Source organism: Kogia breviceps, chromosome 6, assembly GCF_026419965.1.
Source record: "Kogia breviceps isolate mKogBre1 chromosome 6, mKogBre1 haplotype 1, whole genome shotgun sequence".
NCBI classification, from domain to species: domain Eukaryota; kingdom Metazoa; phylum Chordata; class Mammalia; order Artiodactyla; family Physeteridae; genus Kogia; species Kogia breviceps.
In genome coordinates, this window is record NC_081315.1 from 2,748,035 (window position 1) to 2,772,922 (window position 24,888).

The 24,888-nt window shown below is 39.9% G+C and overlaps 3 protein-coding genes across 8 annotated transcripts in view; 2 read left to right on the forward strand and 1 right to left on the reverse strand.

The window, feature by feature from the left end:
* Positions 1–16,809, forward strand: part of RXFP1 (relaxin family peptide receptor 1) — a 94,329-nt gene extending 77,520 nt beyond the window's left edge. For all 3 annotated transcript variants that reach the window (XM_067036885.1, XM_067036886.1, XM_067036887.1), the window contains 6 exons: positions 2,520–2,591; positions 3,595–3,666; positions 5,717–5,946; positions 8,033–8,443; positions 9,591–9,809; positions 15,058–16,809. In XM_067036885.1, the coding sequence (XP_066892986.1) occupies positions 2,520–2,591; positions 3,595–3,666; positions 5,717–5,946; positions 8,033–8,443; positions 9,591–9,809; positions 15,058–15,359 (1,306 nt within the window). In that variant the 3' untranslated portion in view covers positions 15,360–16,809. The remainder of the gene's footprint in view (positions 1–2,519; positions 2,592–3,594; positions 3,667–5,716; positions 5,947–8,032; positions 8,444–9,590; positions 9,810–15,057) is intronic.
* Positions 16,810–21,299: 4,490 nt separating this feature from the next.
* C6H4orf46 (chromosome 6 C4orf46 homolog) lies at positions 21,300–23,392 on the reverse strand. The gene is made up of 2 exons (XM_059066830.2): positions 23,127–23,392; positions 21,300–21,544 (listed from the first exon to the last, which is right to left on the reverse strand). Exons 1-2 carry the CDS (start codon positions 23,304–23,306, stop codon positions 21,389–21,391), a joined length of 336 nt encoding a protein of 111 aa, XP_058922813.1. The 5' UTR covers positions 23,307–23,392; the 3' UTR covers positions 21,300–21,388.
* Positions 23,393–23,577: 185 nt separating this feature from the next.
* The window catches only part of ETFDH (electron transfer flavoprotein dehydrogenase), a 37,110-nt gene continuing 35,799 nt past the window's right edge, over positions 23,578–24,888 (forward strand). The window contains exon 1 of one of the 4 annotated variants that reach the window (XM_059066817.2): positions 23,578–23,960. In XM_059066817.2, coding sequence (XP_058922800.1) covers positions 23,927–23,960 — 34 coding nt within the window. In that variant the 5' untranslated portion in view covers positions 23,578–23,926. Of the gene's footprint in view, positions 24,251–24,888 lie in introns of all 4 variants that reach the window. The other 3 variants (XM_067035436.1, XM_067035437.1, XM_067035438.1) reach the window with 3 other exon arrangements.

Genomic DNA, 24,888 nt, shown 5'->3' on the forward strand with positions numbered 1-24,888 from the left:
CCTTTTAGCTGCTATGACTAGTGCTGCTATGAATGTGGGTGTACAAATATCTGTTCAAGAGCTTGCTTTCAATTCTTTGGGTATATAACCCCAGAAGTAGAATTACTGGATCATATGGCAACTCTGTTTTTAATTTTTAAAGGAAGTACCATACTCTTCTGCATAGTGGCTACACTATTTTATATTCCCACTATCACTGCACAAGGATTCTAATTTCTCCACCTCTTTAACAACACTTGTTATTTTATACTTTTTGATAATCACCAATCTAATGGATGTGAAATGGTATTTCATTATGGATTTGATTTGCATTTCTCTAATGATTAATGATGTTGAGCATCTTTTTATGTGCTTATTGGCCATTCATGTAACTTCTTTAGAGAATACCTATTCAAGTCTTTTGCCCGCTTTTAAACTGGGTTGTTTGGGTTTTTGTTGTTAAGTTGTAGGAGTGTATATATTTTAGATATTAAATCATTTTCAGATATATGATTTACAAATACATGCTCCCATTATGTAGGTTGCCTTTTCACTCTGTTGACAGTGTTTTCTGATGCACAAAAGTTTTTGATTTAGATGTAGTCCAATTCTTGTTTTTTTTGTTTTCTTTTGTCACCTATGTTTTTGGTATCATATACAAGAAGTCATTGCCTAATCCAATGTCATGAAGCTTTTCTCTTATGACTTCTTCTAAGAGTTTTAAAGTTTTAGCTTTTGTATTTAGGCCTTTGATCCATTTTGAGTTAATTCTGTACATGGTGGAAGCTAAAGGTCTAAGCTTTTTTTTTTTTTCATGTGGATATCTATCTGGTTTTCACAGCACTATTTGTTGAAAAGATTGTCCTTTCCCCATTGAACAATCTTGGCACATTTTAAAAATTATTTGACTATATATACAAAGGTTTGTTCCTGGGCTCTCCATTCTATTCCATTGTTCTATACACCTATCTTTTAGCCAGCACCACACTGTTTTGACTACTGTAGCTTTGTAGTAAGTTTTGAATCAGGAAGTGAGACCTCCAACTTTGTTCTTCTTTTTCAATGTTGTTTTAGATATTCAGGTTCCCTTGAGATTCCATACGAATTTTAGGATGGATTTTTCTGTTTATGCAAGAAAAAAAATCATTGGAATTTTGACAGAGATTACACTGAATCTGTAGATTGCTTTGGGTAGTATTAACATCTTAACAATATTAAGCCTTCCAGTCCGAAAACACAGAATGTCTTCTTTAACTGATGTCTTCCTTAATTTCTTTCAGCAACATTTTGTTTTCAAAGTGCAAGTCTTTCACCTTTATTCAGTTTATTCCTAAGTACTTTGTTCTTTTGATGCTATTGTAAATGGAATCATTTTCTTAGTTTTCTTTATGGATCGCTCATGGTTAGTGTATAGAAATGCATTTGATTATTGATTATTGTTTGATTATTATGTGTTGGTTTCACATACGGCAATTTTGTTGAATTTGTTTATTATAATAATTCTGACAGTTTTTGTGTGCATGCGCGTGTGAAATTGTTAGGGTTTTTTACACATAAAATCACGTCATCTGTGAACAGGGATAATTTTACTTCTCCCTTCGCAATTTGGATGCCTTTTATTTCTCGCCTAATTGCTCTGGCTAGGACTTCCAGTTGAATAGAAATGGCAAAAGTGGGCATCCTTGTCTTCTTACTGATTTTAGAGGAAAAGCTTTCGGCCTTTCACCATTGGCTATGACACTCACTGTGGCTTTCCTGTATGGCTTTTATTATGTTAAGGTCGTTTCCCTCTGTTCATAGATTGTTGAGTCCCCTTCCCTTCTTTCATACAACACCTTTCTTCTTATTGTCATCCTTCCTCTCTTCCCTTCTTTCTGTAGTCATCGCCCCTCCCCCACCCAACTAATGGTCTAATCTGCAATAAATTTCTTAAAAAGTGAACCTGCCCTGAGAAGGTCCCTTTAATCAACAATTCTTGTTTCAAGGTGTTGTTTTGCAAAGATTCTGAAATTTTCTCCATTTACACTCAGCTACAGTGTCACTCTGACCTCTGTTTCTTTGTTTCTAACTATAGAGCCTTTTACTCTTCATTTCATGCTGCACAAATTGCTAACACAATATGCCACTCTTTGACATGATTTATTGTAAAAAGCATTCAATGTGATTTCACTAATTCAAGTTTTGACTAAATGAGATTCTTCTTTCATTTAAACCACACCTGATGATAGGCAAAACCTGAAGTGGGGTGGCTTCCCTTTGGGTGCCCTGCTGCTCCTCTGGTGGGACTGTCTCTGGACCTCCCCACCTTTGCACTTACGTTCTCTCAGCTCTGTAACTAACGCACTTACTGACAGCCGTGCACTGGCCTAAGAGTTCTGTTTCCATTAATCCATTTGAATGTCCAATGAGCCCTAGGGGTCAAGTGACATTGCTGTACTTTTTGTTACTGTTTAAAAGTAACCCTAAGTCAAGAGACACACTTTCTCTTTACTCAAATACTTTTTAAGAATTGACCTATTGCTGCTCTTTTTTTAAAACAGGAATCTTTCCTATAACCCAATCCAGAAAATTCAAGCAAACCAATTTGATTACCTTGTCAAACTCAAGTCTCTGTAAGTATACACCTATGGGGATAGTTTTATGATGTAATTTTTAGTTACATACTAATAGCTAATAAATTCTATAAAATAAGATTTATAGGATCTCAAATCAGAAGTCCCAGGATATTGGTTAAACACCAGAAAAACATATAAGATGACTGCTTGCTGGGCTACAAACAGATAGCTATTAGTTTAATCTTTCGTATTTATAAGCTACAAATTAGATAATGATTAATCATTTCATATATTTCTGTAATCACCAGAAGCTTATATTGGAGTGTTTGCTTGATCCTCTGAAGGCATCTATGCATATCTATTCCTTCATTAGCACTGGGTGTCCAAGAATTTATTATAGCCATCATTATCCCAAGATGGAATGTTCTAGATGATATAAGTCATTACTTGCAACACACACACACACACAAATTACATTAGGGTCTAAGAATTGCCTTAAGAAGGTAAGCTTCAGTTCTTTTAAGTGTTCCCTCGGTAAAATGGCATTTTATTAGAAAAACATTTATTATTTAAAATTATTAGAAAAACTTCAGGAATGTAAAATGCCTCTACTATTGCAATATTGTCTAAAAGATAATGCCTGTTCATTTATTTCAAAAATATATATTGAGTAGTTACTATGCAAAAAACATTGTTCCACTTTCTATTAGAAGCCAAAAAATTCAAATAAGCAGGATATATACATATAAATAGCAGAATCAAAAAGGCACTGGGGAGAAAAAAAATGGGTTATTATGGGATCATATGAAATCATGTGTGTGAAACTTTTGAAAATTGTAAAGCACTGTAGAATTTAAAGAATATTTCATTCAATAAAAAAAATTTTTTAATAAAAACATTTTTAAAGGAGTTGGGGAAGTGCCTAGGGAAGGTTAAGTAGGAATGTTTGGTTCCGAATAAGTGTTAACTAACAGCATTTAATTAAACTGTCCATCACCAAAACTCATTTTATTATACCCTGCATAACATATTTTTTTGATAATTAATTTGATATTTTTAGCAGCCTAGAAGGAATTGAAATTTCAAATATCCAACAAAGGATGTTTAGACCTCTCACGAATCTCTCTCACATGTAAGCAGATGTTTTTTCTTGTTCCTCACCTTGATTTTAGTCTTTTACGTTTCCACATGTATTGTGCTCATACCTCCATACCCAATGCATCCAATCTATTAACATTTTCTACTGATTAATTTGCCTAAACAATAATTAACTCTCAAAGCGTTGGTATCGGGTGGGGTGATTTTTAGTTGTCCGTGGTCTGGCGGAATGAAAGGAGCTTTGTCTGAAGGTCAGACAGCAGGAGTGTGGAGGGAAGCCACTCAGGCTCGTAAACTCTCCCAAGCCCTCACGCCACTCACTGATGGTCACGTTTGGCCGCTCAGCTAGGAGTTCGTGCACATGGCACAAATGCGGCCGGATGAAGAAGTTACATAAACAACATAAAATAATTATAAATGATTCATGTAAATGGAGGAAGGGAAGAGAGAAATCCTCCTCCGTGAAAACCGCCCACAATGTCAGGGCATGATGTGCAAGGGTGTACGGATAAAATGGTAAAACCACGAAAACTCTTTCATTCAAACAGTGCGTCTCATCACGCCATCGGTTACAGGCTTCAGAAACATTTTCTTTCATTGAATGTCATATACAGCAGTATGTATATGAAATATATTAGAATGGTCTCCATGCCAAGGTAATTAGTCCCCAATAATTTAGAAAGTGTCATGGCAGTCACCACCACTCTATAATCTTGCTTGTATTTTAAATCTAACAGAGGATACTGGGGTTTTTTTTCCCATAATTCCTCAGAGAGCATGCTTATAAAAGTTTCCTTGGTTGCACACAACATAAAACACTCTGACTAAAGCAAAGCAGAGTTTACTGGAAGAAAATGGTGTAGGTCACAAAACCCAAGAAACAGCTCAAGGAGCAGAAGTGAATTCGGCAGAAACCACGGCAGATCCTGGGATCCAGGCAGCAAGAGTTAAACAACAGGACGATATACTGTAATTGTCAAGTTTTTTTCTTGTATTACTACAACTCCTTATCCTATAAAGATCACTTATGTTTTTTGCCAGAGTACATCGCTTTCGGGGCAAAGAGATCTAATTTAAATCCTAATTTCTGCATTTATTAGAAAATTTCCTAGCAGATAATTTGCCTCCATGGAAGAGTCATCTTCTTGTACGGTGATCCTGACATCAGCCTCATGGAGCTGATTTGAGAAGTTGTTCTTGATACTTGGGAAGATGCTCAATAAACGGTGCTGGTATTGATGGTAGCACAATAGTAATTACTGATTATCCTGGGGGTGTCGTATTAACAAGGGAGGTCTCTCTACTGATGAAAGAATTCACTCAACACATATTTATCGAACACCCTATTATGTACCAAACTCTAGTGTGAGGATAAGCATGTTAGCAAGTAGCTACAGATCACACAAATTCTATACTAGAAAAGCCATAGAAGCACGGAGGACAAATTCCCTTCCCCTGGGTTTGAAAAAGGAAAATCAGTTGCAGCAGCCGTAGGAGTTATGTAACGGTGGATTGATTGACACATGCGCTAAACACTGAAAACCCAGTAACAAGTTTCCTTGGGTGGACGGTCCTGATCACATGCTAACATGTGATTTATATTCTAAGACATGTCTAACACTTGTATGTATGTTTATTACGCCTTTTTGCGGCTCTCGCCCACACATTCTTTTTTTTTTTTTTTTTTTTTTGCGGTACGCGGGCCTCTCGCTGCTGTGGCCTCTCCCGTTGCGGAGCACAGGCTCCGGACGCGCAGGCTCAGCGGCCACGGCTCACGGGCCCAGCCGCCCCGCGGCACGTGGGATCCTCCCGGACCGGGGCGCGAACCCGCATCCCCTGCATCGGCAGGCGGACTCTCAACCACTGCGCCACCAGGGAAGCCCCACACATTCTTTTAAAAACCAAGTTAATGAGAATTAAACTTAAGGTTAAATCTTCAGTATCCCTAATGTTTTACATTGATTCCTCTGAGTCTCATATTAAGATGTTTTCTTTCTACTGAGAGAATGCAGAAAATAGATATTAATGTAGAGTGACACTGACTTCAGTTTAAAATCTTCTTTTCCCTTCTGTTTGCACATCAGCTATTTTAAGAAGTTCCAGTACTGTGGCTACGCACCTCATGTTCGCAGCTGTAAACCAAACACTGATGGAATCTCATCTTTAGAGGATCTCTTGGCGAGCATTATTCAGAGAGTGTTCGTCTGGGTTGTGTCTGCAGTTACGTGTTTTGGAAACATCTTTGTCATCTGTATGCGACCTTATATCAGATCTGAGAACAAGCTGCATGCCATGTCAATCATTTCCCTCTGCTGTGAGTACTTCCTGGCTGAAGAGGAATTACAGTTTCAAAATATAGGAAAGCATTGCTATTAGACAATAAGTAACAAGAGCGGTAGAATTATAAGATTTTTAAAATTTCTCCCCTTTGCTTATATGTTGTTTTCACGTTTGCTACCATGAAAATAAAATCACTTTAGCGATAAGAAAGAAAATAAGTTTTTAAAATAAGAAAAGTCAGTCACCTTACACAGATTAATGAAGGGCTCATTCATTAATTTTTATCTCATAAAGAAGCTTTTGTTCATTTGCTTTCTTCTCTGAAGGAAGAAGATAGCAAATTTAATATTATTAAATAATTTATTTAAAATTATAAGATATTATAAATAAAATCTTTACTATTTAATAAAATAATATTTTATCAAAGCATGTAAAATCTTTTCCTGTAATCAAATTGGACCCTTTCATGTTTCCAGAGCTGTGTTTGTTTCTAGTTTGAATGTCCAGTTCATGGATGCTGACTTCAAATGTTTTTCTGGTCTCTGAGCTTCTACAGTCTTTTCCATTCATAATTTGAAATATTTAAATAAGTGTTTTGGGTAGTATTAAATTTTTTAAGTTTTTGAAACGTGATTGCAAGGTATTATGTTAAATGAGAAATACAAAAATTAATTAATTAAAAGCAAGAAACCAGTCCTCAAGGTGTTTATAATCTTGGTCAAGTGGCCTCTAATTTACCCGTACTCCCTCAAGCAAGCATCAATCAATATGATGTTCTACTTCTTTACAAGTGCTGTGCCATGTCTCACCCTCGCCGCCACTCAAAGTATAATGCTGAACTGTCTTTTCATTGCAAGCTACCCAAGGAACAGAACTCAGATATGGTTTACTACTTTGTATTGTTAGCTGCACAATTTTGAGTTTGCTCAATTTCCCTGATAAAGGCTATATAACCTCGGTGTTTAAAGATTAGGGCCAGCCTTACGATGTATACCTTGATGTGACTTTAGGATCGTTATATAGAATGCTTGTGCGGTCAAAAAAAAACTCACCTACTCTCTGATATGTAATATTTGCTTAAAAAGCAAATACACCAAGAAGTGTATCACATTAACAGCTGATGTGGCGGGTGGAGGAGTCTGAAAAGAGACAGAGAAAGATGTTCAAATGGGAAGAAAGAATCAGAGAGAACAGTTTTGCTTCGACCACCCCTGGGTGAGTCATTTAAGCCCCTCAGAATTATACTGACTACAGAATACTTCATAATTATTCACATATTCAAAATGACAGACCTCAAATTCATAGTCATTACTCTGTCATAGCAACTTCTGGATTACTTTCTCTGGGATTTTGAATGACTTAAGTTTCTTAAGCTTGGAGAATTTCCATGGAAGAGATGAACCAAATTATAACATCCTGATCTTGTCCCTAATTGAATGCTCATGCATTTTACTCATTTACTCAGCACTGCTAGGTGATGGGACTAGAACAGAAAACAAAACAGGCAAGATTCCTGCTCTTACAGACTGTGTGTTAGACGAAAACAGAGGAATGATTACATAATTGGCTGCAGAGGATGCTGTAAGAGTTCTTAGCAGGGAGAGTTGATGAAGTGGTCCTTACCCATAAATGAACTCTTAGAATAAAACTTCCCTCCCCCGCCCCCAAGATAGAAGGAACTTGGCTATTTGGGGCTAATATTAAAAATATTTCTGGGGCTTCCCTGGTGGCGCAATGGTTAAGAATCCACCTGCCAATGCAGGGCACATGGGTTCGAGCCCTGGTCCGGGAAGATCCCACATGCCGCAGAGCAACCAGGCCCATGCACCACAACTGCTGAGCCTGTGTTCTAGGGCCCGCGAGTCACAACTACTGAAGCCCACGCACCTAGAGCCCGTGCTCCGCAACAAGAGAAGCCACCGCAATGAGAAGCCCGTGCACCGCAACGAAGAATAGCCCCCGCTCGCCGCAACTAGAGAAAAGCCCGCACACAGCAACGAAGACCCAACGCAGACAAAAATAAATAGATAAATAAATTTTTTTTAAAAATTTCTGCTTAATGATAACTCCATCTTACCTATTTATTTCTCTGAATTTGTGAAATTCACTGATCCCTGTAGGTGCCGACTGCCTGATGGGAATCTATTTGTTTGTGATCGGAGCCTTTGACCTGAAGTTTCGAGGAGAATACAACAAGCACGCACAGCTGTGGATGGAGAGTATTCATTGCCAGCTTCTGGGGTCCCTGGCCATCCTGTCCACAGAAGTATCCGTGTTACTTTTAACATTTCTGACGGTGGAAAAATATATCTGCATTGTATATCCTTTCAGATGCTTAAGACCTGGAAAATGCAGCACCATTACAGTTTTGATTCTCATTTGGATTATTGGTTTTATCGTGGCTTTCATTCCACTGAGCAATAAGGAATTTTTCAAAAACTACTATGGCACCAATGGGGTATGCTTCCCTCTTCATTCAGAAGATACAGAAAGTATTGGAGCCCAGATTTATTCAGTGGCAATTTTTCTCGGTAAGAAACTCTGTGTTAGAAGCCCTTTCATTCAAATGCTAGAATAAATCACAATCTGAATCTCACTATGCCTTTTAATATTTACAACTTCCTATTTCAGATCTCCTAACCAGAATGGACATTGTGGGTGGACTGTATCCGAATCCCCTACAGGGATTAGTGTTTCTAAAGTACCACTTCCTCATACTCATTCTTTTTTTTTTTTTTTTTTTTTTTTTTGCGGTACGCGGGCCTCTCACTGCTGTGGCCTCTCCCATTGCGGAGCACAGGCTCCGGACGCGCAGGCGCAGCGGCCATGGCTCACGGGCCCAGCCGCTCCGCGGCACGTGGGATCCTCCCGGACCGGGGCGCGAACCCGCGTCCCCTGCATCGGCAGGCGGACCCTCAACCACTGCGCCACCAGGGAAGCCCCTCATATTCATTCTTATATGATACACTTTAATAAAAGAAAAGATGCTAAACACTTGCATTTCATGCAGTCACCCTAATAATACTAAGCAAAACATATTTTAACTCTTTGCCTTCGTAATATGAACAAATTCATAGCCACACAAGTCTTTGGCTTGGGAGCAGACAACCAAGTATGTCCTCTTGTGAAAAATATTCTCAAAACATAACAAAGTAGGGCTTCCCTGGTGGCGCAGTGGTTGAGAATCCGCCTGCCGATGCAGGAGACACGGGTTCGTGCCCTGGTCCGGGAAGATCCCACATGCCGCGGAGCAACTAAGCCCGTGAGCCATGGCCGCTAGGCCTGTGCATCCGGAGCCTGTGCTCCGCAACGGGAGAGGCCACAACAGTGAGAGGCCCACATACCGCAAAAAAAAAAAAAAAAAACCAACAAAGTAATTGAATTATCAAAAAAATTAACATAAGACAGATTAATTTAATAAGCTCAAGATAGTCACTGAATCACTATAATCTAATTTTAATCTGCCATTTTAAAATTAAACATTTCATCAATCTTATGGCTTCAACAATATTTAAATTTTTTTAATTAATGATTTTTGTGCCTTAGTAGTTCTTACAAAGAACAAAAAACACATTGTGGTCTTTGTATCTTCTCCTTTACACTAACAGCTAAGGGTATGTTTGCTTGTTCTGAAAGAACGTTCTTATTCATTAATCATCATCTTTGTGTTCTTCATAGGTATTAACTTAGCAGCATTTATCATCATAGTTTTTTCATATGGAAGCATGTTTTACAGCATCCATCAAAGTGCCATAACAGCAACCGAAGTACGGAAACAAGTTAGGAAAGAGATGATCCTTGCCAAACGTTTTTTCTTTATTGTATTTACCGATGCATTATGCTGGATACCCATCTTTGTACTGAAATTTCTCTCACTGCTTCAGGTAGAAATACCAGGTATGAATTTTGTCTTCCTGTAAAGAAATAAAAAATCTGTCCATTAATGTTTGCCTTATATATTTAGGTGATTCTATGTTGGATGCATATACATTTATAATTATATTATAAATGTTATATCCTTTTCTTGCATTGATCCCTTGATCATTATGTAATGTCAGTCTTTGTCTCTTGTAACAGTCAGTCTTCCACTTAAAGTCTATTTTGTCTGATATGAGTATTGCTACTCTGGCTTTCTTTTGATTTCCATTTGCATGGAATACATTTTTCCACATTTCTTCCTGATTCACTCTTATAAGTTTTTATGTTTCTAGGAATTTATCCATTTCTTGTAAGTTGTCCAATTTGTTGACATATAACTGTTAGTAATATTCTCTGATGATTGCTTGTACTTCTGTGATATCAGTTTTAACTTCTACATTTTCATTTCTAATTCTATTTATTTTGATCCCTTCTCTTTTTTTTCTTGATGAGTCTGGCTAAAGATTTAGCAATATTTTATCTTTTCAAAAAATGAACTCTTAGTTTCACTGATCTTTTCGACTACTTTTTAGTCTCTATCTCATTTCTTTCTGCTCTGATCTTCCTTCCTTCTACTAACTTTGGGCCTTGTTTGTTCTTTCCCTAGTTCCTTTCATTAGAAAGTTAGGTTGTCCATTTGAGATTTTTTTGTTTCTTGGGGTGTCCCTGAATCACTGTAAACTTCCCTCTTAGAACTGCTTTTGCTATGTCTTATAGATTCTGGAGGGTTGTGTTTCTATTTTCATTCATCTTAAGGTAATTTTTTGTTTCCTCTTTGATTTCTTTGTTGACCCATTGGTTTTTTTAGTAGCATGTTGTTTAGTCTACACATTTGTGTTTTTACATTTTTCTTCCTGTAATTGGCTCCTAGTTTCATACTATTGTGTTTGGAAAAGATGCTTGATATGATTTTAGCCTTCTTAAATTTACTAAGACTTGTTGTGTGGCCTAGCATGTGATTTATCCTGGAAAATGTTGTATGCACATTTGAAAAGAATGTGTAATTTCCTGTTTTTAATGGAATGTTCTGTAGCTATTTATTAAGTCCAACTGGTATAATGTGTCTCTTAAAGCCACTGTTTCCTTATTGATTTTCTGTCTGGATGATCTAGCCCTTGATGTGTGTGGGGTATTAAAGTCTCCTACCATCTTCTAATACTGTCAATTTCTCCCTTTATGTCTGATAATATTTGCTTTACATATTTAGGTGCTTCTATGTTAGGTGCACATGTTTACAAATGTTATATCCTCTTCTTGGGTTTACCCCTTTATCATTATATAAGTGCCCTTCTATGGCTTTTGTTACAGACTTCTCTTTAAAGTCTATTTTGTCTGATATGTGTATTGCTAACCCAGCTTTCTTTTCATTTTCATTTGCATGGAATATCTTTTTCCGTCTCTTCACTTTCAGTATGTGTGTATCTTTGCTCTGAAGTGACTCTCTTGTAGCTAGCATATAGATGGGGCTTGTTTTTTAATCCATTCAGCCACCCTATGTCTTTTTATTGGAGCATTTAGTCCATTTACATTTAAAGTGGTTCTTGGTAGGTATGTACTTATTGTCATTTTGTTACTTGTTTTCTGGTTGTTTTTGTAGTTCTTCTCTGTTCTTGTCTTCTTTTAGCATCTTCCCTTGATTTTCCTTAGTGTTATGTTTGGGTTCCTTTCCCTTTTTTGTGTATCTATTGCTGTTTTATGGTTTGTAGTTACCATGCTATCTATCTATCTATCTATCTATATGTATACACACACACACATAAACTGATAGTTAAGTTCAAATGCATTCTAAAAGCTCTACATTGTTATTCCCCCCTGAAGTTTTGTTTTGATGTCATATTTTACATCTTTATATGTATCGCTTTACTGTTTATTGTAATTATAGTTGATTTTGATTTTACAAACTTTTGGTTTTAATCTTAGTACTAGCTCTTTTAAGTACTTGATCCACTGCCTTTACTCTATATTTGCCTTTTTCAGTAAGATTTTTTTCCTTCGTATATTTTACTTTTTATTACGGCCTTTTTTTTTCACTTGAAAAAGTCCCTTTAACGGCTCTTGTAAGGCTGATTTAGTGGTGATGAATTTTTTTAGTTTTTGCTTGTTGGGAAACTCATTGTTTAAAAATACGTCTTTATTGGAGTACAATTGCTTCCCAATGCTGTGTGAGTCTCTGTTGCACAACAAAGTGAATCAGCCATATGCACACATATGTCCCCATATCCCTCCCACCTTGAGCCTCACTCCCACCCTCCCTGTCCCACCCCTGTAAGTCACCACAAAGCACCGAGCTGATCTCCCTGTGCTATGCTGCTGCTGCTCTTTCAATTCTGAATGATAACATTGCCAGGTACAGTATCCTTGGTTATAGGTTTTTTCCTTTCTTTCAATACTTTAAATATATCATGCCACTCCCTTCTGGCCTGCAAATTTCTGCTGAAAAGTCAGCTGGTAGCCTTATGGGGTTTCCCTTGTATGTGATTCTTTGCCTTTCTCTTGCTGCCTTTAAAATTCTCGCTTTAACTCTTGCCATTTTAATTATTATATGTCTTAGTGTGGATCTCTTTGAGTTCATTTTGTTTGGGACTTTATGTGCTTCCTGGATCAGGTGCTTCCTTCTTCAGGTTAAATTAAATAATTTTCAGCCATTATTTAATCAAATACATTTTTTGCCCCCTTCCTCTCTCTTTTCTCCTTCTGGGAACCCTATAATGCAAATGTTAGTACACCTGACGTTGTCTCTGAGGTCCTTTAAACTATCCTCATTTTTTTAAAATTATTTTTTTCTTTTTGCTATTCTGATTGAGTGATTTACACTATTCTGTCTTCCAGGTTGCTAAGGATTCTTCTGTTTCATTCTTCTGTATCACTTACTCTACTGTTGATACCCCCGAGTGTATTTTTCATTTCAGTTATTGTATTCTTCAGCTCTGATTGGTTCTCTTTTACATTTTCTGTTTCTTTGTTACAGTTGTGTGCTCCTCTAGTCCTTTCCCAAGGCAGGTGAACATTTTTATGACCATTGCTTTAAATTCTTTGTTACGTAAATTACTTATCTCCACTTCTTTTGGTTTTTCTCCTGGGGTTTTATCTTGCTCTTTAATTTGGAAAATAGTCCTCTGTCATCTCATTTTGTTTGACTTTCTCTGTTTGTCTCTGTGAAATTAGGCAAAACAGTTGCCTATCCTGAGCTTGATTTGTGTCCTTATGTGGGAGCACCCCTGTGCGGTCTGCACATGCCCAGTGGCTTTGGTGGGAGAGCTGAATCTGAAATAGACAGGGGCAAGGGTTTTCCTGGGGCATGTCAGGCCCGTCGCCTTGGTGGGGGTTGGGGGGTTGGAGACGAAGGGGCTACAGTCAGAGCCCCGTGTGAGCCAGGGCTTCTCCTGGGCCACTGGCAGCTGCTGCCTTGAGGGGTGGGGGGCTGGAGCCAGAGCATGGCAGGGGCTACAGCTTCTCCTGGCGCAAGCTGGAGGCTGCCACGTGTTCAATTTTTTCCACAAATGCCAAAAACCATAGTGACTATGGGAACAAAGGAACAATGATTCCAATAAATTATACTCACTGTGTTGAAATTCTGATAATCCCATGCTTAAGATGACCAGAAAGGAACACAGGTCAAAATGATTATCAAATAATTACTTCACTTTTTTTTTTATAACTTAAGAAATTTTTCTTCCTGAAATACATAGCAATTTAGGGAACATTACCCCAGAGTGTGAGAGACAACAGAAGAAGGCACTCTTGATATTTAAAAATAAGGCATATCACATTCATTAGGATGGCTGTTCTAAAAAACAGAAAATAACAAGTACTGGCAAGGATGTGGAGAAATTGGAACTCTTGTGCTGGCAGGAATGTAAAATGGCAAGCTGCTGTAGGAAACAGTATGGTGGTTCCTCAAAAACTTAAACATAGGATTACCATGTGACTCAGCAATTCTACTCCTGAGTATATACCCCAAAGAACTGAAAGCAGGGAATCAAACAGACATTCATACACCCATGTTCATGACAGCATTATTCACAGTAGCCAAAATGTGGAAGCGAAACAACCCAAGGGTCCATCAACGGACAAATGCTTAAAGCAAATGAGTTATATAAAAATAATGAATTACTATTCAGCCTTTAAAGGGAGGAAATTCTGATACATGCTACAACATGGATAGATTTTGAAAACATTATGCTACTGAAATAAGCCAGTCACAAAAGGACAGATTCTGTATGATTCCACTTATATGAGGTAATTAGTGTAGTCAGAGTCACAGAGAGGAAAAGTTTGTGAATGGCATTGTCAGGGATTAGGGGGAGGAGCGGGGGAGGGGGGTAGTGTTTAAAGGTACAGAGTTTCAGTGTGGGAAGATGAAAAAGGTTTGGAAATGGATGGTGGTGATGGGTGCACAACAACGTGAATGTAGTTAATGCCACTGAACTGTACACTTAGAAATGGTTAAAATGGAAAAGTTTATGTTATGTATATTTTACCACAATAAAAAAATGTATAAAATCCTGTTAACTGTATGTGTACTGCAATATATATTCACACTTTAAAAATTTATAAACATACAACTTTAATTTTGCTTTATCCCATGGTTGGTGGTGATAGTGCCTTACATTTTATAAGTAAAGGAGGGAAGAGAGCATAGATTAAATTAGAATAAAAATCTGAGTATTAGGTAGTTGCATATATACTGCAGTAATTTTAAGATAAAGTTAGCCAAAGATGTTTTTACTGAAATAAATATCTAGTCAAAAACCTAAAAATGCATACCTGTTTTTCAAACCAAATAAACAGCAGAAAAGAAATCTATTAAAACTAAGTCTATATATTCTGAGAAATATTACACGTACTATCTAATAATTAAAACACTTGAAAAGGTATGATTTAAATACTAAACAATATTGCTTTTCCTAAGTTGGAATCATATCCAAGTAATATATAATCACTTGGTAAAACACATTTCTACCCAATAGAATACTTTTGTTGATGTATTCAAGAAAAGCTACTTAGCAAAAAAACCTGGTTTTTGATAGTGTTAGCACCTCCCTCAAACACTGGCATCCTGGAAACACATACAGACTTGGTATTTAATTATGTGACATCAAGGGGAAAAAAATTAAGTCTCAAAAGTCACTGTGGGGGGCTGGGGGTTAGGGGAAACAAGGACAAGGTGTGTCCATACCTTGTGAACATCCATAAACACTCAAGGAATTTCATTTTTCTCTTCCAGGTACCATAACGTCTTGGGTAGTGATTTTTATTCTGCCTATCAACAGTGCTTTGAACCCAATTCTCTATACTCTGACCACAAGACCATTCAAAGAAATGATCCGTCAGTTTTGGTATAACTACAGACAGAGAAGATCTATTGACAGCAAAGGAAGTCAGAAGACATATGCTCCATCGTTCATCTGGGTAGAAATGTGGCCCCTGCAGGAGATGCCTTCTGAGCTAATGAAGCCAGCTCTTTTCACAGACCCCTGTGAATTATCACTCATTTCTCAATCAACTAGACTCAATTCCTATTCATAACTGACTGAAATCTATTTCTACACAGAGAATACTGTGGGATGCTTCATGATGGGTTTATTAGTATAAAATAAACACCACAAAATAATTTATAATAATGGCTAAAATAAATTAGCTTACATGGACATGAGGTTATTTGGGAAAAAATCAAAATGACTGATGCCCATGTAAAGGGAAATAAATTATATTGATAATGTGTATAAACTGGTACATATTTTGCATAGGAAATCAAGAGAAATCTACTTCAAGGTTCATTCATTCTTTTACCATGCATTTATTGAGTACCTACTATGTGCATGGCACTGCAGTAAATTCCTGAGAGTAGACACTATAGAATCTTTTCAATTTGCAATGTTAAATTGTATTATGTTAAATGTTTACAATGTTAAATTGTAACTACAAGAATATAAAAAGTCCATCGGCAGCTCCTAGTTTAAGGTAGAGCTTTGTCTGTCTTGCTTACCAGCAAATGTAAGAATCACAGACACTCTTAAATAAAGGTTTACGGTTTTGGAATAATCAGTATACTAGCATCAGAGAAAATGTCTGATTATTAGCAAAGTACAGACATTTTGTTTTAAGAACTCATCTTACCTCTCTTCAAGTCTATATACTTGAGAGCCAATAAACATATTTATTACTATGAAAAAAGAGCTCTGATATTAACTTAAAACAGCACCTCTCTGTCACTTCCTTCCTGGTTGTTTTTTTTGCTTTAAATGAGCACCATTATATGAGATCATAAAAAGAGAATAAAAGTATGGCAAAGGAAAGAATCAGAACAGCTAGAACAACGATAGACATTTAGATCAGTGGAACAGAAGTGAGAGTCCAGAAATAAAACACTCATATTTAACAGTCAGTTGATGTTCAACAAAGATGCCAAGACAATCAAATGGGGAGAGAACAGTTTTTTCAACAAATGGTGCTGGGACAACTGGATATCCATATGCAAAATAATGAATTTGGACCCCTACCTTACCCCATATACAAAAATTTACTCAAAACGAATCGAAGACATAAATATGACATGAATCACTTAGAAGAAAATATATGGGAAATCTTCCAAACCCTGGATTTGGCAATGGATTCTTAGATGTAACAACAAAAGCATGAGCAACAAAAGGAAAAGAAATGGATAAACTGGACTGCATCTAAATTAAAACCTTTTGTGCATCAACAAACATTATTAAAAGAAGTGAAAAGACAATGAAAGAAGTTTCATTCATATATCTGAGAAGGGTTTAATGTCCAGAATATATAAAGAACTCTTATAACTCAACAAAAAAGACAAGCGACCCAATTTATTAAATGGGCAAAGGACTTGAATAGACTTTTCTCCAAAGAAGATTCATAAATGGCCAATAAGCATGTTCAATATCACTAATCATTAGGAAAATGCAAATTAAACTATAATGAGATAACACTGCATGTACTAGGAGGGCTATAATTTAAAAAAACAAAAACAAAACCAGAAAATAACAAGTATTGGCAAGGACGTGGATATTGAAAACCTTTCTACATTGCCGGTCAGAATGCAAAATGATGCAGTCACTGTAGAAAACACTTTGGTGGTTCCTCAAAAGCTTATCATAGTATTCCCATATGATACAGCAATTTCATTCTTGGGTATAAACCCAGAATAAAACAGGACTCAGATACTTGTATTCAGATACTCATCATAGCATTATTCACAGCAGCCAAAAGATAGAAACAACCCAAGTGCCCATGAACTGACGAACAGATAAACAAAATGTGGTGTATACATATGATGGAATATTATTCAACCATAAAAAGGAATAAATTCTGACACATGCTGTAACATGATGAATGAGAATAAACCAGGCACAAAAAGTTCAAATAACTGTATGATTCCACTTACATGATATATCTAGAATAAGCAAATTCATAGAGACAAAGTAGATCAGAGGTTGCTGAGGTGGGAGGGTTGGGGAGATGATGCCTGAGAAGTACAGAGTATCTTCTTGGGCAAAAAGAAGTTCTAAAATTGATTGTAGTGGTAGATAAACAACTCTGTGGTTATATGAAAAGCCACTGAATTGTACACTTTAGATGGGTGAATTTTATGGCATGTAAATTATATCTCAATAAAGCAGTTAAGGAAAAAGAAAAAAAGGGCCATAATGCACTGATTCAGGACCTGAACTTCAGGGGGAAAGGATCTGCATGTTTTACTCTATAGGACATTTTTCTCTACAAAGAAAGTCATCAGGGGATAAATTTACCTTCTGTTCATGTGGTCGGCAAGTTCATCTGACACTTTTTAGCTCTGAGCTATTGAAATTTTTTGCTTTCATAATTTGAAAACATTACACAGGAATAAAATGTTTTCAGGTAGTTTTAAATACCTCCCAAATGTCTGAAACATGAAAATACTGGAATCAAAAACGTAACAAATTTATTGAATAATTATATAGATTTCTTTTGAAAATAAACTACCCGAACTTTAATTGTTAAAAATATGGCTTGTCTGAGTCATTTCTGTTCTTACACGGAATGATACCAATACGTTTTCCACATGAATAATGTGGTAGACTTTCAACAAATGTGTGTGTGTGTGTGTGTGTGTGTGTGTGTATATATATATATATATATGTTTACATATATAAAGAGATTTATTATAAGGAATTGGCTCATGTGATTATGGAGGCTGGCGAGTCCAAAAACCTGCAGAGCCAATGTCCTAGTTCAAGTCCAAAGGCCAGAAGCTCTGTAGAACCAGGAAAAGCTAATGTCTCAGTTCACAGGTCATCAGGCAGGAAGAGCTATGTTTCCAAGGCGTTCAACTGATTGAATGAGGCCCACCCAGATTATGAAGGGCAATCTGTTTTACTCAGGCTACCAATTTAATTGTTAATCTCATCCAAAAATGCCCTCACACAAGCACCCAGAATGTTTGGCCAAAATATATGGGTACCCTGTGGTCCAGCCAAGTTGACACATAAACCATCGCATGGGAAGAGTAGATAAAATCACAACTTTGAATATTAATAGCTCTAACCAAAAGCTAGGTATGTTATAGACAAGCATATTAGTTTGGGTGTTGGAGGCCCTCAGGCAAATTATTTCATCTCAGCCTGTTTTCTATTCTGTAGATAGGAATAATATCACTTTCCTCAGAGAGCTAATATGGTTACATGAAATAATGTTTATAAAGCTCCCAGCATAGTGTCTGATGCATATTTCATACTAGGAAATTTTGAAACTAAATACACTATTTTAATGCTAAAAATTCCATCTTATTGATTTCAGCCTCTTGAGGCTTTTAAAAGTTTACATCAGTCAGAATAATAAATTGTCCTCTGAGGTTTGCATAGAGCTGGCAATGAGCTACTAAGTTTAAAATTTTTTCTGAGGTCTTTAAGAAATGTTTATGCTCTGAGCTCTTCCCCAATCTCTCCCATGAAGCAGAGCAAAAAGAAATATAAAACAGGATGATTTTCTTTAAAAGCCACTCTCGAAAATAAGATGAATTTCTCTGTGGACCCTACCGGACAACAGAAACTATAAGCAGAGCAGAGCTGCAGGCCTGTGAGCTCCGACATTAGCAGCTATAAGTTTGGTAGAGGAATTAACTAACGTGTCCACAGACGGCTCAGTGCCTGAAATCAGGGTTAGCCCAAGCTGATGGCAATTAAATAAAATTAGAAATCAACTAACATGCTTTTTCTAACTTAAAAAAACATACCTGGGGGAGGCAGGGAGAGGAACTCACACAAAAACCAAAGTAGTACAGATCACACTCATGACACAGCCAAAACAGGGGAAGTTACAGGGAATCTTAGCTTGAGATCAAGCAAACAGATCAAAAGAATAGAATAGAGAGCTCAGACCGAGGCATTTATATGCCAATCAAATGACATGTAGCATTTGAAACATGGTATTTGGAGGAACAGCTATACACATACAAAACTAAACACACAAAACAAGACCTGAAAATTAAACCATAAGCAAAAAGAAATTCACGTGGATTAAACACCTAAACATTAAAAACAAACTTTTTTAACTTTTGGAAAGACATATAGGAGAGCATCTTTATGACATTTCCTAGACAAGACCCAGAAAACACTATTATGAAAGATTGGTGAGATTAAATTAAAAAGAAAGATGTTTATTCAAGGAGACTCTATAATCAAATACAAAAATAAACCACAGACTACAAAAGATAGTTGAAACATACACAATGGATCATTAGTTAGTATTCAAAATATGTAATACCTACAAATGCATAAGGGAAACACAAAACATAACAAAAATGGACAAAAGGTATGGTCTGGGAAATCACAGTGCATTTCCTCAGTAGGCTGGTACTTACACAAGTCAGAACTATTCAACGCGGGAGACTGACTCTACAAGGCCATGGGTATCAGGCGAGAGAAGACCACTGGGGCCCTCTGGAGGCTGGTTACTACATACACAAAACAGTACAGTTTTTTTTTTAAACTGAAGTGTAGTTGATTTACAGTGTTAGTTTCAGGACAGTACTTTGTAGTGTTTTGAAAACATGCATACATATTAAAAATACACAAAGAACGCAAACTAGAATATGCACCACCTCTAGGACAGTGGTTATCTCTGGGGAGAGAAGGGGATGGGATCAAAGAGATAACAAAACAAGCTTCAAATGCATCTAACATTTACATACATGCATAGATCTGAAGAAAACATACCAAATGCTAACATTCATTAAATCCGCATGGTGAGAATACATGGGTGTTCTTTGTTTTTTTTTTTTTTTTTTTTCGATACGCGGGCCTCTCACTGCTGTGGCCTCTCCCATTGCGGAGCGCAGGCTCCGGACGCACAGGCTCAGCGGCCATGGCTCACGGGCCCAGCCGCTCTGCGGCATGTGGGATCTTCCCGGACCGGGGCACGAACCCGTGTACCCTGCATCGGCAGGCGGATTCTCAACCACTGCGCCACCAGGGAAGCCCCATGGGTGTTCTTTAAATCATTCACCTTTCCTGTTAGGTTTGAAATATTTCAGTTAAAAGTTTTAAAATAATGAACCCAAAGAAATGGAAATAACATTTGGTTTGAACAAAAGTTTATTTTTTTACATTTTAAAAATTGTAATTTTCATGACACATAAGAAAAAGAGTTTTCTAATATAAAAATAAGCATCTCTTTGGTATAGGAACACACCATATGTGTTATCCTTAACTTAAAAAAATTAATCAAGAACCATGACCTAATATGCTAAACAAAACTATCCTTGGGGCTTCCCTGGTGGCGCAGTGGTTGAGAGTCTGCCTGCCGATGCAGAGGACACGGGTTCGTGCCCCGGTCCAGGAATATCCCACATGCCGCAAAGCGGCTGGGCCCATGAGCCATGGCCGCTGAGCCTGCATGTCCGGAGCCTGTGCTCCGCAACGGGAGAGGCCACAGCAGTGAGAGGCCTGCGTACCGCAAAAAAAAAAAAAGGGATAACATTTTCCTTCAGGTCAATGAGGTTCTGACTCAAATATCTTTTTGAGAAACAATTATAATCTTCATTCTAAAAACAGGAAGAAAAAACAGCTTTTAATTACATTGTCAACTCTTATTCATCAAACATTTAGTGACTGTTGTGTAACAGACGTCTAGCTGCTGGAAATATATAAGTAATAAGACACAATCATTGATTCTAGGGAACTTAGCCTAATGGAGCTGAATCTAACATTGGTCCATATAATAAAGCTCGACTTCAAACTCTGCCATTTTTGTTATCTTCTTGCAAACTGAAGAGAATAATGGTCCACCTAGTTTGCTACACTGGTAGCACTGTGGCATTATTAATATTATCTACTAATTAACTTTCATTGAAGAGTCTTTGAAAGTTGAGAGAACAGAAAGTGTTTAAAGATAAACGGGCCAGCATCAAAAATAACATCATATTCTGTTTTCACAACATGAAGAAAACCAAGAAAGATTTCATCTTCTGTATACAGAACTGCTGGTGATTAACCTATCCACACGGTACATGTGTGGATAGGACAATAAACCAGGTGGTATGGATTATTACAGTCAAATCAGCTGTCAGGTGTCAAGGAATCATAGCCTTCTTTCAAGAGGTCCTGCCATGTTTTAAGGAAACGTGCATTTTCTGTACATTTGAAGGCAAGCTCTTCCACTTGAGCTGATACTGCAGATGCAGCTTCAAGAAGTTTGGTTAATGAAAATGCTGCCTGAAATTTTAAAAAACAAAAAGTCAAATAATAGTAGTTTTAAAAAAAATTCTCTCCGCATCTTATAAACCAACCTGAAAATAACTTAGAACCTCAAATCCAACGCCCAAGTTATTTTCTTTAAAAGTAAAAAAATCGACAAACTAAAACATCAGCTCTTTCATGAAACCTAAGAATTTTCTTTAAAAAAAAAAAAAAATTTAGTTGCTTCTTTGCTTGCATCGGGTCTTAGTTGCAGCAGGCAGGCTCGCCCTTGGGGCACGCGGGCTCACTAGCTGCCCGGCGCCGGCTCTACAGCGCGCGGCTCAGATGCCCAGGTGGCACGCGGGATCTTCGTCCCCGACCAAGGCTCGGGTCCGCCTCCGCTGCGTTGCAAGGCGGATTCTTAACCACTGGACCACCCGGGAAGTCCCAGAAGTTCTTCTATATGAAGTAAGCTTTGAGGAAGTATGTCTGCGAGAAAGATAATCCATGACGGATGAGACATGAGCAGTCTGCATTTTTTTTCGTTGAAAATACACTAGAGTCTCATTTAGCTCAACAAGACGCCTTGGGCCCGTTGACACCGACTACCAGAAGTATCTGATGGTCTTTTTTTTTTTTCTTTTTTTTTTTTTGTGGTACGCGGGCCTCTCACTGTTGTGGTCTCTCCCATTGCGGACCACGGGCTCCGGACGCACAGGCTCAGTGGCCATGGCTCACGGGCCCAGCCGCTCCGCAGCATGTGGGATCTTCCCGGACTAGGGCACGAACCCGTGTCCCCTGCATCGGCAGGCGGATTCTCAACCACTGCGCCACCAAGGAAGCCCTGATGGTCTTCTTATGACACAGCTCTTACTGATACGTGGGTACCAGGGGCCGTGCACCACTGCATTTACCTGTGAACGCGGCAGGCCGTGAAAACGTACAGACCAGAGAACAGACCCTCAAGTTACACACCCGCACTACATTCTAGGCGCTCACTTGGACCCAGCCTGCTCAGCAGAGACAAACTGCGGCAGCACTCTCGCCATCTTCTAGAACAACAAATACCCACTGAGCAACGAGACATTAATAACGGCGTTCACTCCGCAGTTTGCGATCTGCACGGGAGGGTCTCCCAGTTCAGACACACCCTACACTTGACCTTAAATCCGGAAACCGGGACCCCTCAGGGAGGCGGGGTCTGGAAATTGGGGGTTCAACAGAAGCCGTCCAGACACGGCATCCCGACAGACACCCCGGGGAGGGGTCTCTGCCCGGTTAGTGGAGGCCGTCTGGACCCCCGGGCGGGGAGTGACCCGTCCTGACTGGGTCCGCCCGGACAGATAATCGCCTTGTCGGCGGGCTCTGGGCAGGCGGCCAACCGGGACGAGGGCGCCTTAAGTCCCGGCAGACGATCACGGCGTGGCCCTCAGGCCCGCAGACGAGGTGGGACGGGCGATGCGAACTGCGCGGTTTCGGGTTTCAGCGCCGGCCAGGACCCCGGCGGCCGGGCACGAAGAACCCCCGGCGTGGCCGCGGCGCGGGAGGGGTGCCCGGGACTCCCGACGCGGATCCTGAACACGGGCGGGACCGGCCCGGACCCGCCGGTCACATTCACGTCTCCGATCTGCAGCTCCACCTCCTCCAGCGGGTCCACCGGCCAGCCGCTGTTCCTGTTCAGAACCGGCCGGCCCCAATCCCCCGGGGTGCCGGGGGAAGATGCTGAAGACGAGTCTGAAGACGAGGCAGAGAAGAACGGCGGCTGCGGGGAAAGCCGCAGCTCCTCCGGGTCCGCCATGGAGCGGGCTGGGCGGTGGGACGGCACCTCGGCGGCCGAACCGATACCAACCGACTTTAAACCGCTCGCGCCTAAAGCCCCGCGGGCCCGCCTCCTCGCCGCTGTCTGCCCTGGGCCGCGAAGCCCTGTCACTTTCTCGGGACAGCCAATCAGGTGCCAGTAAGTGCGCCTTGGGCGGCTCTGCGCTCCCGGAGCGGAAGACAACACCTCCCAGGGTGCCGTGCGCGCCGCTCCGCCCCACCTTCTTGGCACTGCGCGCGCGAAGCACCCTGGGATTGGTGGTCTCGGCCCCCAAGAGCTCCGGCGCCCTCCGCGCGCCCTGGTGAGAGGTCGCGCCGCCTGCAGCCGCGGGCGGCGCCGGGACTTGGAGTCTCTTCCCTTGCCCCCTCAGTCCGTGACCCGGAAGCGCTGCTTTCGTCGCGCGTCTCACGCGGCGTCTGTGCACAGCAAGAGGGAGGCGGGAGCGAAGTGAAGGCGGGGCGGTCGCTGAGGAGGGAGGCGGAGACTCCGGGCGTGCTGGCGGGCGATGGCGCCCCCCGCGGCCTAGAAGGCCCGTTCCTGGGTTAGCCGAGCCCGAGCTCCTCCCGCGGCGTCCGCCAGCGTAACTGGCTGCAGTGAACATGCAGGTGCCGCTGGCCAGGCTGGCCTGCCCGGGTGAGCGGGGTTTGCGCGCGCGGGTGAGGGGAGCGAGGTCGCGGGGCAGCCGGGGCCCGCATCGTTGGGTGGAACCAAGGCAGAGGGCGCGCGGTCAGCGCCCGGCGGACCCTGCGTTCCTCTCCGGCTTCCTCCCCAGCTCGTCCAGCTGCAGAGTTGACAACTAACTAGGCCAGAGGTCACGGACGGAGGAAACTTGTCAGCACGGCGCCGCCGCGGAATCTCCCCGAGCGCCGGTGCTGAGGCCCCTCCCGAAGCCCAGGCGTTGTCTGTTGCCGAGTTGGAAATGGGTAAACTAACATTTGCACAGCTTTTCACCTTGGTCTTCAGCTGGCTGGCGTCTTGGCAGCCGTCCTACTCCTTTCTTAAGAATTTGAACCGTTCTGCCACCAGCATTAACTTTCACATGCTGCCCAAGTGACCAGAGTGCATCTGGGGCTAGGAATTTTTCTGCGCTGCCTGAAATTAACTCTAGGCCTTGTCGTGTCATGGTTGCCCCTCGAACCAAGGGGGCAAGTCAGGATGACTTGGTAAAATACCTCATTACCCGCCCCCCCCTTTCATTTAATAAAAAAAAAAAAGTAGAAAGATGCAGCGGGATGGGTTTTGTTTTGTTTTGTTTTACTTAAAAACAAAAGAACGTTTAAAAAGTCAAAAAAGTTTACTCCAGGATATGGAATTCTCCCACAACGGACTTAGTTTTTATCTTCAGTTTCTTTAAATTAATTTGTGGTTATAGAATAAACAGGTGTACCTATTGCAAAGTCAACGAATTTCATGAAAGTAGAATTTTGTCAAATTCGGCCATCGTGGATTAAGTATTTAGGATTTCATTCAAAGTTTCTATACCTCGTGCGTGTATTACTACACCTAACGGGTAAGTATTGTTGACTGAAAAAAAAAAGCACAACCTAAAGGTTGCGAATTA